Genomic DNA, 15,405 nt, shown 5'->3' with positions numbered 1-15,405 from the left:
AGTTTCTGTGTGGTTTGGATTATATTCTTAGGTTAGAATCCAAGAAATGAGATCTTGATGAAAGAGTCCTATTACATGTTTCTAAATTGCTTTCCAAAAGAATTGTATCAGTTTGTAATATCTCCAGCAAAGTATAGGAATATAGTTTTACAACACTTTTATCAACATATTGGGTATTACAATCTTCATAATTTTACTAAGTAATTGTTTTGGTTTGAATTTATAGTTAGTTGCTAGTAATGTTGGATAGATTTTCGTATTTGTTTAATGACTCTTTTTCTCCTTTTGTTAATTATTGTTTCTAAAAATTAGAAATGTCATCCTATTTTGTTCATATCCTTCCTTGCAGTTTCAGTGCCCTTCAGCCTGCTTTCTTCATTATAACTACCTGAATCCCATAGGCAGTGGTCTTCTCTTATGTTTCGTGTCAGACTCAATTAAAATTAAAAATACATATAACCGCTATCTTGAGTGTCCTTTGTTAAGTACTTTAGCATTAGCAGTTTTGCTCCTCGTCCCAAGACTTCCTGCTGTAATCTATTTTAATCCCAAAAGACTTGAGCCTACATAAGCACAATTGCTGTTAGCAAATGCATAGGCTATGTCAGAACATAGACCTTCGTTTATAGTGAACCTCTAATTATATGCTTGCCCCTGCTATTATAAAGGAAGTAACTCACTTCAGGTAGAGAAAATTTTATTCTACTTAGCTGTCACAGACTAAAAGCAGTAATGTTGCAGATATACTTTTGTGACCTCAGGGTACAAGTAAGGGAAATACACTCTCCAAACTAATGGCACCTGGCTCATTATTCAGAGCCCAGAGTCGAGTGACTTAATAGTGTAGCATTAGACTCATAAACTCAGATCAACTGCTTTAGAGATGGTAAATGTATAAATAAAATACTGTGGGGTTTTTTTTTTTCTTTTTCAGGTTTACAAGTAAAAGTAACCAAACTGAAAAAGGAACGAATTTTGTAAGTATTAGTATATAACACTGATTTCTTATTTTTAAAGTAATTGATACTGATGTCCTATTTGACCTCAGTGTCTTATTTATAAGAAATTAGCTTTACAGCGTGGACCTTAGATAGTTGACAATGAGTTTTTCAGAATTCTAAGGTAAAAAGACTAACTTAATTTTGAGTATATCCTTAGTTAAGATTTGCTTGTTTTACATTTTAATGTAATTTTTATACGTGCACACATATAAATGGATGTATATGTATATATAATTTTTTTTTCCATACAGTATTAAGATGAGAACTGGTCTATACATTCATTTTGATCTGTTAATATCATTCTTTTCTCAACTGTGATTAACACCTGGAATTTAAGATATTGCAAGAGGGGAACAGAATAATTCTGGGATTTCTGAACTGATATAAGAAATGGGAACAAATGAGACCCCTTATTTAACCAGTTTGAAATTACCAAAGGTTCCCCTGAATTATTTTGGTTATTTTTTTTTTTTGAAAGATTTTATTTATTTATTTGACAGAGAGAGACACAGCAAGAGAGGAACACAAGCAGGGGGAGTGGGAGAGGAAGAAGCAGGCTTCCCACTGAGCAGGTAGCCCGATGCGGGGCTCAATCCCAGGACACTGGGATCGTGACCTGAGCCAAAGGCAGACGCTTAACGACTGAGCCACCCAGGCGCCCCTTATTTTGGTTATTAAGCCTAGAATCAGATCTGATTTTCTAAGTCAGAAGCAGATTTTATCCATGGTTCTTTAGGGCTTCCACATTCAGGAATCTGAAGCAGATGGCGTCATAGAATATTATTGCTCATAACAAAAATTAATATCATTGTGACTAATACCGCATTTGCATTATGGTATATACATACCAGTGGGCCTCAGTTACTTCATATTTCTAAAGCTTCCAGGGCTCTAACCAAAAGCTGGAATTAATAGCCACCCATCAAAACACACCCAGTTGTTTTTCTCCATTATAATCTGAAAATGAAAATTGGAAAGTTTTCTTTCACACCCATCATGTATGGGAAATTACTTAGATTCAAAAATATAAAATCATAAATTTTTAAAACGGTTTTTTTGAAGAATGATTTTATGATGCTATTTAATTAGCAACACTTTTAAGTGCTTTGTATTATTGAGAGCGTACATATTTCTGCCTTACACGTGTCATTTTAAATATCCTAACCATAGAATAATCCATTTCTCTGTTTCTTATGTTTACTTCCTACAGTTGAGAGATGTTTCTTAACTTAGAAATTAAGCCTTTTCTGAATAGTACACTTAGGGTGTGTATCTTATTAGTTAGGATTTTGCAGAGTTCTCAAAGTATCTCCCCATGAGATAATTTCTAATTACAAAGGGCAAAATTATAATATTACAGCAGAGAAACCAGGCAGAATTCATCTCAATTAAACTACCAAAGTTAACTAGAAATCAGATGTGTCAGTCTCATGTACCTCCTGATTTGATGCACTAAGAAGAGCACAACGTTACTCCTATAGTATTCTTACCAAAAATGCATAGCCCATATTTTATCATGGGGAAACATAAAAAAACCCAAGTTGAAGGACAAAGTAATTGGCCAGTACTTTTCAAAGATGTCAAGATTGTGAAAGACAAAGAAAGATGGACAGACTATCACAGGTGGAAGGAGACATGACATTAAATGCAATGTAGGGTCCTGGATTAGATCCTGGACCAGAAAAATGACATTAGAGGGACAATTGGAAAAATTTGAATAAGGTCTGTAGATTAGTTAACAGTATTGTATCAGGGGCGCCTGGGTGGCTCAGTTGTTGAGCATCTTCCTTTGGCTTAGGTCATGATCCCAGGGTCCTGGGATCGAGTCCCACATTGTGCTCCCTGCTCAGGGGGGAGCCTGCTTCTCCCTCTCCTGCTCCCCTTGCTTGTGTTCCTTCTCTCGCTCTCTCTCTGTCAAATAAATAAATAAAATCTTTAAAAATTTTTTTTTAAAAAACAGTATTGTATCAATGTTCATTTCTTGATGTTCACAGTTGTATTATGGTTATGCAAGATGTTAACATTTTGAGAAGTTGAGTGATAGATATACAGGTACTCTGTTCTCTGTTTATAACTTGTTTATAATAAATCAAATTATTTTAAGATGAAACATTTAAAAAATGAAAAAAAATTAACATTCATCCCCTGAGTCTAGAAAGATCAGCTTCTCTTCAAGCAGCTGTTGGATATTGAAGAAATTCAGTATTCTTTTAGCAAGGAATGAGAAAGAAATGGTTGTTGGATAGGTGACCAAAAATGTCACTAGTTAGACTAGTCCTACTCCTACAGTTCAGAGTGAACTGCAGCTCTTAGGGCATGATTTCCTTTTATGGCACAAATTACCTTTTGTTTCTGTGGGCAATAGGGATTTCAAAAACTCGCCAGCCTTTTAATGTACTTTAATTTGTATTGATGGTATCACCTTATGTTTATGTATGTCAGAATTATCTGCATAGTTGCAGAAGAAAACTCTATATGTAAATTCCTATGGGGCGCCTGGGTGGCTCAGTTGGTTAAGCGACTGCCTTCGGCTCAGGTCATGATCCTGGAGTCCCGGGATCGAGTCCCGCATCGGGCTCCCTGCTCGGCGGGGAGTCTGCTTCTCCCTCTGACCCTCCTCCCTCTCATGCTCTCTGTCTCTCATTCTCTCTCTCTCAAATAAATAAATAAAATCTTTAAAAAAAAATAAATAAATAAATTCCTATGATAAGAGTTATTCCAAAAATATTGAAACTGTGTCAGTTGGATGAGAAAAACAGGATCATTTTCTTGGTTAATAAGTAAAATTTCTCTTTTTTAATTCACTTGAAACCAAAAAGGCGAAACATCTTTGTTTTACTTAGGAATAAACACATTTCTTTTCAATGATGAAAGTATTTTGAGTCATTTGAAATTTAAAATTATGAAGTATATTTATTCTGTTGTTTTCATCTTCATTTTTATTTATAGCCCAGCTAGTGTTGGTTGCTACAAACATTGCTAATCAGAAGATAAGTACCATACTAAACTTATTGCCTCTGGCCTTTTTTTTTTTTTTTCCTGAGAGAGAGTGAGAGCGTGCGGGTATGAGCGGGCATGAGCACACAGGCAGTGCATGAGCAGGGGGTGGGGCAGGGGGAGAGGGAGAGAGAGCATTTTAAGCAGGTTCCACCTCAGGGTGGAGCCCAACTCTGAACTTGATCTCACCACCCTGAAATCATGACCTGAGCTGAAATCGAGTGAGATGCTTAACTGACTGAGCCACCCAGGCGCCCCACCTTTGCTTTTCCAATACCAAAAGTGTAATGTTTCAGAGTCGATTAGTAGTTAGACAATGAGTTCTTTATATTGTGCCTTGGTCCCGTGTTGATTAATGATCTTGTTAATGCTGGATTAACAACCATTGATTAGAATGACATCCTTTAATCAAAATGTTGGTCACTTTTAAGAAACAGTACTGAGGGGCGCCTGGGTGGCTCAGTCAGTTAAGCGTCTGCCTTCAGCTCAGGTCATGATCCCCGGGTCCTGGGATTGAGCCCTGAGTCAGGCTCCCTGCTCAGCGGGGAGTCTGCTTCTTCCTCTGCCTGCTGTTCCCCCTGCTTGTGCTCTCTCGCTCTGTCAAATAAATAAATAAAATCTTAAAAAAAAAAAATAAGCAGTACTGAAACCCAGAAATTACCGTATTTGCTATTTGATTGCACATTTTAAATTTCATTCACTGCGTGTTTTTAAAGGAATTTAGTTTTATTAAAATGGATTCTTCATGTAGGCCTAGGGATTCTATTTTCTAAAATAGTACTATTTTAAATGATAGATTTATAACTACAAGGTAGTATTTCCTCTTAGCTTGAATCAGATTTCCCTGCAACTGAATGATGACACATAATTAGAAGCAATCTAGATTTGCTTATCACGAATGTACTTTTTTATTACAGACTTTTAACTTTAATTTTTTTTTTTTTAAGATTTTATTTATTTGCGAGAGAGAGAATGAGAGACAGCATGAGAGGGAGGAGGGTCAGAGGGAGAAGCAGACTCCCTGCTGAGCAGGGAGCCCGATGCGGGACTCGATCCCGGGACTCCAGGATCATGACCTGAGCCGAAGGCAGTCGCTTAACCAACTGAGCCACCCAGGCGCCCCTTATTACAGACTTTTTACACAGAATGTATTTCTCTATACCTATAACCAGCCACATGAAAAACTTCTTAAATTTGTAAATGACTGCCGAATTTTACTCTCTCAAAAATCATCTATAACACTTTTGAATTTTAAGATTTTATTTATTTATTTGAGAGAGAGAGAAAGAGAGAACGAGCAGGGGGGAGAGGGAGAGGGAAAAGCAGACTCCCTTCTGAGCAGGGAGTCTGATGCAGGACTAGGTCCCAGGATCCTGGGATCATGACCTGAGTCGGAGGCAGATGCTTAACTGGCTGAGCCACCCAGGCGCCCCACACTTTTGAATTTTAAAGAATGGAAACCCAGCTGGTTTTTCACTAGCTGATAATAATGCCTTACTTCACTTGTAGTTTACAGAGTCATTTGATCCTCTTAGCAACCTTATAACATATATATATATTGTGATTGCTTTGTACCTGTGTACGTCAGGTAGCTTGGGGTTGTACATTTTGGAAGCACAGGTAAGTAACTGAATTCCCTTTATTTTTACTGCCTATATTACCATAATCCCCCTATCTCAGTATATTTTACAGTATATAGTTAGAGTGTAAGAAAAGTCAAGATGTCTTGTTTCCATATTGTTAGAATAGCTGTATTTATAAGATCAGGATTCCCTATCTTTAGGGAAGAAGTAATTAGAAGAGGAGTCAGTAATTATACCATATTTTGTCCATTACTTGGTTGTTTCAGGCCTGCGTTTTGATGATAGTTGTCTCTACACATGGTTAATGCTTTTCTCTTACGTAAATTCATTTATAAAATTAAACATGTAAAAACGTTGACAACTGAATATTATGAGATTGTTTTGAAAAGTTATACTTAAGCTGGGTCCACCTGATTGTTTTTACCTGCTTGTGAACATGGACTACATCTGTTTTTGCCAATGTATATCCATTACTTACCAACCGATTGACTGTCTTAATGGCCAATTAGTGAATCTGAGCATCCTATTTATTTGCCTTTCTTTAAAGAAAAATAGTAACTACTTTAATTTCCACTTAGGAAATATAAAGATAACATTTACCATATTCAGCCATCCAGCTTTATAATAATCAAGATAATTCCCTTTAAAGCTGCCAAGAAGTTTAAAAATTCTAAAGTATAAACTACCCACCTACAAATAAACCCTTCTATTTTTTTTTTTAAAAGATTTTATTTATTTGAGAGAAAGAGAGCACGAGCAGGGGAAAGGGGCAGAGGCAGAATGAGAAGCGGGCTCCCCTCTCGATCCGAGGACTCCGGGATCATGACCTGAACTGAAGATAGACACTTAACCAACTGAACCACTCATGTACCCCTTAAATTATTTTTGAAATTAAGAAATTTTAAAAACTAAAAAAAAAAATCCTGCAGTTGTGCAGGACTGTTCTCGTACTTTTAATTCCTTATAAAAAATAAAGTTTATGGAGAGTATAACTTGAACACATAATTTTCTCCATTTTCTTTATTCATAGTGGTACCTATGTCTCACACTACAGTGCTCCTCTGTCCCTCCAGTATATGACATTGATTTTAAAGTAATGAGAAGACTGGCATATATAGTATATGGGTTTGTTATCTATCATTTTACAGTTACATTTTCATATACAAAATTTACCCACTTTTACATGCCGGTTATTATTTACATGCCATTTATTTAAAATGTTCATTTACCAGGGCACCTGAGTGGTTCAGTTGGTTGGGCATCTGCCTTTGGCTCGGGTCATGATCCTGGAGTCCTGGAATTGAGCCCTGTGTCTGGCTCCCCGCTCAGTGGAGAGCCTGCTTCTCCCTCTGCCCCTCACCCCCACTCATTGCTCTCTCTCTATCTTTCTCTCTCAAATAAATAAATAAAACTTAAAAAAAAAATAAGATGTTCATTTACCTCAGAAAGACAGAAAGCTACCTACTAGGAAAATGATACGAGTCTCCAATAAAATGCTGCCTATGGGATGGATACATTGAGCTTATTTTATATAGGTGAGGTTGGTTATTTGTTTTTGTTTTGTTTAAAGATTTTATTTATTTAAGAGAGAGAGAGAATGAGCTGGGGGGTGGTTGGGGAGAGGGAGAAGCAGACTCCCCACTGAGCAAGAAGTCCACTGCGGGTCTCGGTCCCAAGACCCTGGGATCATGACCTGAGCCAAAGGCAGACTGTTAACTGACTGAACCACCCAGGTACCTGAGGTTGGTTATTTGTATAGTAGTAACTAACTTCCTTTGGATGACCAAGGTAGAGCTATCTTACAATATATTTCACTTTAATTTTTTTGAAAGTGCATGACTGTTTTTTGTATCACTTAGAATTCATTATTTTGCTTTCTTAAGGAATTTGTTAAATTATTCCTGTAATTAGTAGAACCCCGTTATGTTTACCACTGAGTTGACATGAATATTTTGTTAAGTAATTAAGGTTAGTTTTAATTTGAACTTAGGCCATCAGTCTATTTGGTTTTAAAACAAATTCTATTATGTTCTGAATCATTCTAAATAGACAGGAATAGAATATGTAGATGTAGGATAATCAGACATAACATTACTATTACAAAGTTTTCTCTTTTGTTCATAATTTAAGAAAAAACATTTTGCTATGAACTTTTCATTCCTTTAGAGAGAGAGTGTGTGTGTGTGTGTGTTTGTGTGTGTGTAATTCTTCAATATATGATCTGGAATGTAATATTTGATTGTTATATTTTTATGATACAGATTAGTTAGATTAAATAATAAATTAAAATGGGTGCTGGCAGCTAACAATCTGTTAATTTAGAAAATGTGTTCAATTTTTCCCCCAAATTTAGATAAGTTCTTAATTTGGTTATATTTGTTTGCAAAGTGGGATCAATGAAAGCTTGGTACTGCCTCTGAATTAAATATATTTCTAGAAGTATTAGACAATCTTTTCTTTAATTGAGAAACAGCCAAATTAATGAGTTTCAGCTATCACTATATTATTTCCAAAATTTCAAATATCTACATACACTACAGAACTATATGCAGTAGGCTGTTACTCTTCGATGTATTGATTTTTCATTTTTCATTCAATATCAATTATTCCACCAGTATGTACAAAGTACCCTCTATTTTGGGTATCTGACATTTTTACTTAGTTGTTTAACTGTTTTGCTGCCAGTGATATTACATTCTAGCCGTTTTGACACAATCGTTTTGACATCTACTTTTTGTAGTGGACTAGTTTGCCATTTGATATCTTAGACCCTTGTGAGGGGACTGGGGAAGATGTTTCAATCACAGTATTATCTTTTTCATCTTCAAGACCATAGAGAAAATCCCAGTCAAATTTCTAATGGGTTTTCTTAGAATTAAATTATATGCATACTTTATATAATAATGTGATTTTTAAAAATATGATGGAGGGGTAGAATATGACACTACCTTGGAAAGTAATCAGGTAATCTACTAGAAGAAAATTTTAGATGTCTTTGTTTTTTCTTGACTATAAAATCACGATGATAAGCACTTAAATAGAACTTACTAAGTCCTTGTACTGTTCTGCATGCTATACATACATTAATGTTTAGTCCTTGCAAATGTCTTATTAGAAAGGTATTAATGTATCCACATTTTTGGAGGCACAAAGGATTAGGTGACTTGCACTAGGTCACACAGCTGATAACTGAGAGCTGAGATTCAAACCTAGGTGTTACGATATAGGGTTCATGTGCTTCCACTCCACTATTAGCTCTGGCTTAAAAGTCATATCAAATAAGTTTAGGCAATACAGAAATTAATAAGAAAGTATAAATCTCCCATAGTTGGAATACAGATGAGTGGAGGTATCTGTTACTTACATTAACAAACGTAGACAAAATAATAAAAAACAATTTTAATAGCTTTTTTGACAACATTGAGTCAATAATGGCATCAGAATCCACTCCTTCCTCTGTGTTCCAGCATCGTATAATGAATGCCTGGTGCTTAGAACAATACCTTCATAGTACATAAAATACTACAGAACAAATTGTAGTATAATTTGAACTGTGATTGACAAGATATTTAAACTATATCTTTGAAGTTATTTATTTTAATACAAGAAATACATGTTATGGTTGAGACCATACTTTGTGGTTCTTATAGTAGAATTACCCTGTTGTGATGATTATCCTATGAAGATTTTTTAAAAAACTTATTTCTTGACTTTTAGAGACGCACAGAGACTAGAGGAATTCTTCACCAAAAATCAACAGCTGAGAGAGCAACAGAAAGTCCTCCATGAAACCATTAAAGTTTTAGAAGATCGGTGAGTCTGGTTCTTGAGTATTCTTGAGTTAAGAGGTGATTTCCCCCCTTCATAGAACATTGGTTTTAGTTCATAAACAATTCTGGGACTAAAAGTGCCCCTTTCCCAACCTGATGTCAACTTTGGATAAATACTTCATGAAATTAAGGATATACACTTACAAATTTGTTTTTTATTAATTACAGCAATCTCATCAATTTACCCTTTTTTTTTTTTTAAAGATTTTATTTATTTATTTGACAGAGACACAGCGAGAGAGGGAACACAAGCAGGGGGAGTGGGAGAGGGAGAAGCAGGCTCCCCGCAGAGCAGGGAGCCCGATGCGGGACTCGATCCCAGGACCCTGGGATCATGACCTGAGCTAAAGGCAGTCGCTTAACCAACTGAGCCACCCAGGCGCCCTCAATTTACCCTTTAAATAATATTTCTTTATCTGGTGTTTGATATAGGACAAGCTTAAGAATAGCTCTAATTAATTAGAATTAATGTTCTAATTCATTTGATGCCTGAATTCCATTTTTACATCTAAGTAGGTGGAACCTGCTTCACAATTCCCTGTCTTCATATTTCTGCCCTTTTCCCCTGCATATTTCTCTATTTGCAGGCAGTCTAGGGATTCTTCTTTATGAATATTTCTAAGATAATGCCTATCACTTACTTTACTTCCACTTACATACTTTATTTCTCACTTCTATGAGATTAACACCCTAGATTTAGAAAAGACTTACAGGATTTGCTATATACCCATCTGAACTGTAAGTGCTATTTAAGACCTTGAATTACCTATAACAAATAATGTTTCTTGCATTTACAGTTAACAATTTTCTTTTTGTTATTATTTTATATATGTTACAGAAGGGCTGGTGGTTTGAGTTTGCCACTGTACTTTAGTGGTGGAATAATCTACTCTGAACCTGTGCAAACTACAGTTGTATACCTGTCTTCCACAACTGCTGTCCCAGAGGATGCACATTTACTGGAATAGGCAGCCTATTGTGGAATAAAGCTCCATATGCCTCAGAATCATAGCTGTACCTTTGAATTTCAAGCTTATACTGTGCCCTTAATTCAGATTCATAAATATTTGCGTCCTTACTACGATCTAGGTGTTGCTGTTAGGTGCTAGGGATAATACTATCCCTAGTATGAGCTGATATTTAATTTTCAAAGATTTGGAAAAGTGAGTCATATAAATAAGATGATTTCAGATTGTAAGTGCTATGAAGAAGTACAATTGAATGATGTAGGTAAGTGACCACAGACATTGATTCGGAAGTGAAGGGATGGGTGTCAGGGATGGCCTTTCTGAGGAGGTGCCATTTGAACCAAGACCTGAATGATACAGATAAGAGCTAGTCACTTGAAGAACTGGAGATAAAAAGAGAACAGACAAATGCAAAAGTTTTAGGTAGAAATAAGTTTTGAAATATTTGAAGAATAGGAAGTCCACTGTGGTTCTAACTTAATGAATAGGAGGATGAATTATAGGAGATAAGATTGGAAAGGTGGGAGTAACTAGATTATGTAGGATCATAGGCAAAAAGTTTGGATTTTAATTGCAATGGGAAGCAATTGGAGGGTTTAAGCAGGGAAATTACAAAGGGCTATGAGCAGGTATTGACAGCATCTGTTATATCCACATGGAGATGTCAAGTAGTTGTATATGTGGGTCTAAAACGAGAGAGATTAGAGCTAGAGAAAAGAATTTGAAGGTCATCATCTGCATATGAATGGCATTTAAAACATAGGGGCACCTGAGTGGCTTAGTCATTGGGCGTCTGCCTTTGGCCTGGGTCATGATCCCTGGGCCCTGGGAAAGAGCCCGGCATCGGGCTCCCTGCTCCGCGGGAGGCCTGCTTCTCCCTCTCCCACTCTCCCTGCTTGTGTTCCCATTCTCTCTGTGTGTGTCTCTCTCTCTCTGTCAAATAAATAAAATCTTTAAAAAAAATAAAAAAAACTAAAACCTAGAGACTGGATAAGAGATCTAAGGACATCTTAAAGGGTATTGGAAGAGGTGTTAGGGCTGAATCCTTGGAAATACTAATTAAGGTTTAATGAAGAATAAGGACCCAGCCAACAAAAAATAAATTGTGAAAGAAAAATTATTACGGGGGCACCTGGGTGGCTCAGTCGTTAAGCGTCTGCCTTCAGCTCAGGTCATGATCCCAGGGTCCTGGGATTGAGCCCCGCATCGGGCTCCCCGCTCTGTGGGAAGCCTGCTTCTCCCTCTCCCACTCCCCCTGCTTGTGTTCCCTCTCTTGCTGTGTCTCTCTCTGTCAAATAAATAAATAAAATTTAAAAGAAAAAAAAATTATTACGGGTGGAAGAAAAGCCAAGAATATATGACATGACATAAGGGCTACTTTGAAGATTAAATGAGATTAATACAAGTAAAAGTACATAATAGGGATTTTTAAAAACTTACAGTATCCCTCCTAACTGGTGACGGTGATTCCAGCCACTTGCACTCCAGTCTGCACTGTGTCATAGCCAAACCCAGTCTCTCTCTAGCTGAGGTATCAGGAAGCTAGAAAGGAATTTGTCCCCCTTACTCTTCCCCAGTCCAGGATCAAAAAGGAAATCATCAGCTACTCTTCTCTTGGTACGGTGAGGCATTTCCTTGTTTTCTCTGGATATGTAGTGGAGCATTTGGGAGGAATGGTGGAGAGAGAGCACATCTTAGGCTTTAACTCTCCAGCGATTGATATGTATTGAGGGCTCCTCTGTACCCAGACATCTAACACCCAGTCTTCACACTAATGCTGTGAGGTAGATGGTAAAACTATTTTACATGTGAGGAAACTGACTGGCAAAGATTTAAAAAACCTTCCCTAGATCACAGTTAATGAATAATTAGGTTAAATTTGACCTTACAAACCCCCCAGTTTCTATTTCCCTGCAGCCTTGTCTGTATGTTGTCTTAATTTTGTAAATGTTATGTAAATGACTGATCATCTCAAAGTATTTGTACTTGACCTAAAGTTACCGAAACAGATACTCTGAAATATTAACTCCCCAGCATTGTCCATTTTCTAGTTTGGCTTTTTTGGGAAGTTTTGTTTTTTGTTATTTCTCTTTTAAATTGCTACTATGTTCTGCCTTTAAATGTGTAAGTAGATAACATTTGGTAAAGTTCTGCCTTATTTAAAATTTCATTTTAGTTTTATATTGTATGAGAATGATATCTAGAGCAAGCTTTAAAAATCTATAAAAATTAGTGTTTTGCTAAGACCCTTAAAAAGCAAAGTGTGTTTTGTTAAAATTTCTAAACAGTAATTCTGAGACTTGCTGCTTACACTTCATAGAATGAAACAATTTTTATTTTTATGCTAACGTGAAAACATCTTGAGATGTTTAGATGAGAGGAATTACTCTGTAAAGGTAAATTAGATAATAAAAAGTTATAATTTTATGTGGCTGCTTTATGTTCTACTACTGCTATTATTGTAACAGACTTTCCTTAAAGGAAACAAAGTATTTCACTAAATCTAAGAAATAGTCACTGTGTGGAGAAGTAGATAGAATGCATTAAAAAAAATCTGAACGAAGCAGTTAAACCATGATTGTCTAATAGATTTTTTTTTTGTCTAATAGATTTTAATATTTTTAAAAGCATTTTTGGCAGTCATAGGAAACTCATATTTCATCTGTAACTGAAAAGGAAAATTTGTACTCATAATCAAAGGATTTATGGTTGTGCAACTATTTTCAAATACTGGACTAAATGTCTTCTTTTTGTCCTACTCATAGGTTTGAATTTAAATATATTCTTCAGGAGGCCTTCTCTGACTTTTTAGACTGGGTTTACTTTCATAGTACCCCGTATTTCCACTGTCATGTGAATCATATTTTGCCATAATTACTTTTTTATTGCCTCTCTTTTTCAAATACATTGTAAACTCTTTAAAAGAAAAGGTACTATCTTGGCCACTGTTGTGTTTCAGTACTCATTGAAGGTGTTCAGTAAACCCTTTTGAATGAAAATGAATAAATTTGAGGAAATCTTTTTGGGGTATAGCAAACAATTGAGCATACTTGTTAATCTGGTAAGTTTTCCAGTTGCAAAATGAAAGGTTTTACTTCTTCATCCCTATGAACAAACTGGAATTAACTCACAGTGTGTCTTGTTTTCTTTACTTACAACTAGAATTACTCTTCTTTCCCTGTTACCTGTATATAGCGACTGAAATTGCATTCATTCTCCTGTGAAATTGAGGCTGTTTCTTTCTCTGATCGCATCAGTGGAAAATAGGCAAGAGGAAAGCAGTGGAACCTTGCTGATGGAAATAGGAGCTAGCATTTTTTCTCACATCCATTTAAATTTAAACTAGGATCTGGAAGCAATCAAGAGTTGACTCTTTTCCACAGATATTGTTATCAAGAATGGCAGTTAACTGGAGAAAACTAGAAGTAATAAACAAGCTAGGGAATATTGTTTCACTTTATAACTGTCTATATCAGTGGCATTTTTGAACTTGGAAACTAGGGGTTCCAAGGGATTGTTTTTGATGATACGTCATGACATTTTAATGTATTACATTTGATTTCTTTTTTTTTTTTTTAAGATTTTATTTATTCATGAGAGACAGAGAGAGAGAGAGGCAGAGGGAGAAGCAGGCTCCCAAGGAGCAGAGAGCCAGATGTGGGACTCGATCCCAGGACCCTGGGATCATGACCTGAGCTGAAGGCAGACGCTTAACCATCTGAGCCACCCAGGCGCCCGGGTAGATTTGATTTCTTAGAAACAATAGTGTTGGGCACCTGGGTGGCTCAGTCGTTAAGCGTCTGCCTTCAGCTAAGGTCATGATCCCAGCGTCCTGGGATCAAGTCCCACATCGGGCTCCCTGCTCAGCGGGAAACCTGCTTCTCCCTCTCCCACTCCCCCTGCTTGTGTTCCCTCTCCCCCTGTCTCTTTGTCAAAAAATAAATAAAATCTTAAAAAAAAGAAAAAATAGTATTCAGTTTTTACTGACAAACTGACTAGTAGAATGACATTGAAATAATTCATTAGAATTGTTCGATGCCATTTACCTCCTTCAGTGTTTTTCAATGACTTTTTCTGTTTTTTTTTTAATTTTTATTTATTTTCTAAGTAACCTCTAAACCCAATGTGGGGCTTGAACTCACAACGCTGAGATCAAGAGTCACATGCTCTACTGACTGAGCCAGCCAGGCACCCCTTCAGTGACTTTTCAATGTCATGTTCTCTTCGGTCTTTATGGCTTAGTAATTCTGTGTCTAAATTATTTACCGCAGTCGGGTCAACTATTTGAATGTTTATTACATGGGTCCTAAGCTATTAATTAGAGCAAATCTTAAAAGAGGAACGTAAATACGAAATGTCAGGTACTTTAAGCAAATAGTTAAAATTAAGTTGCCTCTTATAACAGTTTAATAGTGTCTTGGTTTTGGAATAGTTTACAGAGGCTTATTTCCTTTGGAATTTTACTTTTTTTTTTTTAAGATTTATTTATTTATTTATTTATATGACAGAGAGACAGCAAGAGAGGGAGCACAAGCAAGGGGAGTGGGAGAGGGAGAAGCAGGCTTCCTGCTGAGCAGGGAGCCCGATGCGGGGCTCAATCCCAGGACCCTGGGATCATGACCTGAGCCGAAGGCAGATGCTTAACCAACTGAGCCACCCAGGCGCCCCTCCTTTATAATTTTAAAGGCATAAATAGACTTTACTGTTAGCTTTAGAAATGCTTGAGAATCTGAAAACATATGTATTATAGCAGAAAGACAAGAAAGTATAATCCTTTTTAGTACCTTAATTCTCAAAAAGATGTCATACAAAGTTTACTAGAATATAATACTGTTAAATTAAAATGCTGTGATAAAAGGAATATACTATCTAGCTTATTTTATGTTCCCCCTTTTTGAATTTTTATTCAAGTAATGCATGTACATTATAAGGTGGTATAGTTACTATAAAAAAGTTTTTTTGTTTCTCTTTCCCACCCCTGTCAGTCCCAGTTCTTAGTTTTCCAAAGTTCTAAATGAGGTATTTG

General features: G+C 36.3%; 1 protein-coding gene across 11 annotated transcripts in view; it reads left to right on the top strand.

The window, feature by feature from the left end:
• The window catches only part of RBBP8 (RB binding protein 8, endonuclease), a 90,470-nt gene that overhangs the window by 16,450 nt on the left and 58,615 nt on the right, over positions 1–15,405 (top strand). For all 11 annotated transcript variants that reach the window (XM_064577836.1, XM_064577837.1, XM_064577830.1 and 8 more), the window contains 2 exons: positions 935–977; positions 9,299–9,394. Coding sequence is in view for 9 of the 11 variants with exons in the window: in XM_064577830.1 (XP_064433900.1) it covers positions 935–977; positions 9,299–9,394 (139 nt within the window). In the remaining 2 variants the exon portion in view is untranslated. The remainder of the gene's footprint in view (positions 1–934; positions 978–9,298; positions 9,395–15,405) is intronic.

This window comes from Mirounga angustirostris, unplaced genomic scaffold (assembly GCF_029215605.1).
Source record: "Mirounga angustirostris isolate CCGP_5_RB_7025 unplaced genomic scaffold, mMirAng1.0.hap1 SCAF_14, whole genome shotgun sequence".
In the NCBI taxonomy this organism is placed as follows: domain Eukaryota; kingdom Metazoa; phylum Chordata; class Mammalia; order Carnivora; family Phocidae; genus Mirounga; species Mirounga angustirostris.
The sequence above is the reverse complement of the archived record's forward strand: the minus strand, read 5'-3'. Positions and strand labels throughout refer to the sequence as shown.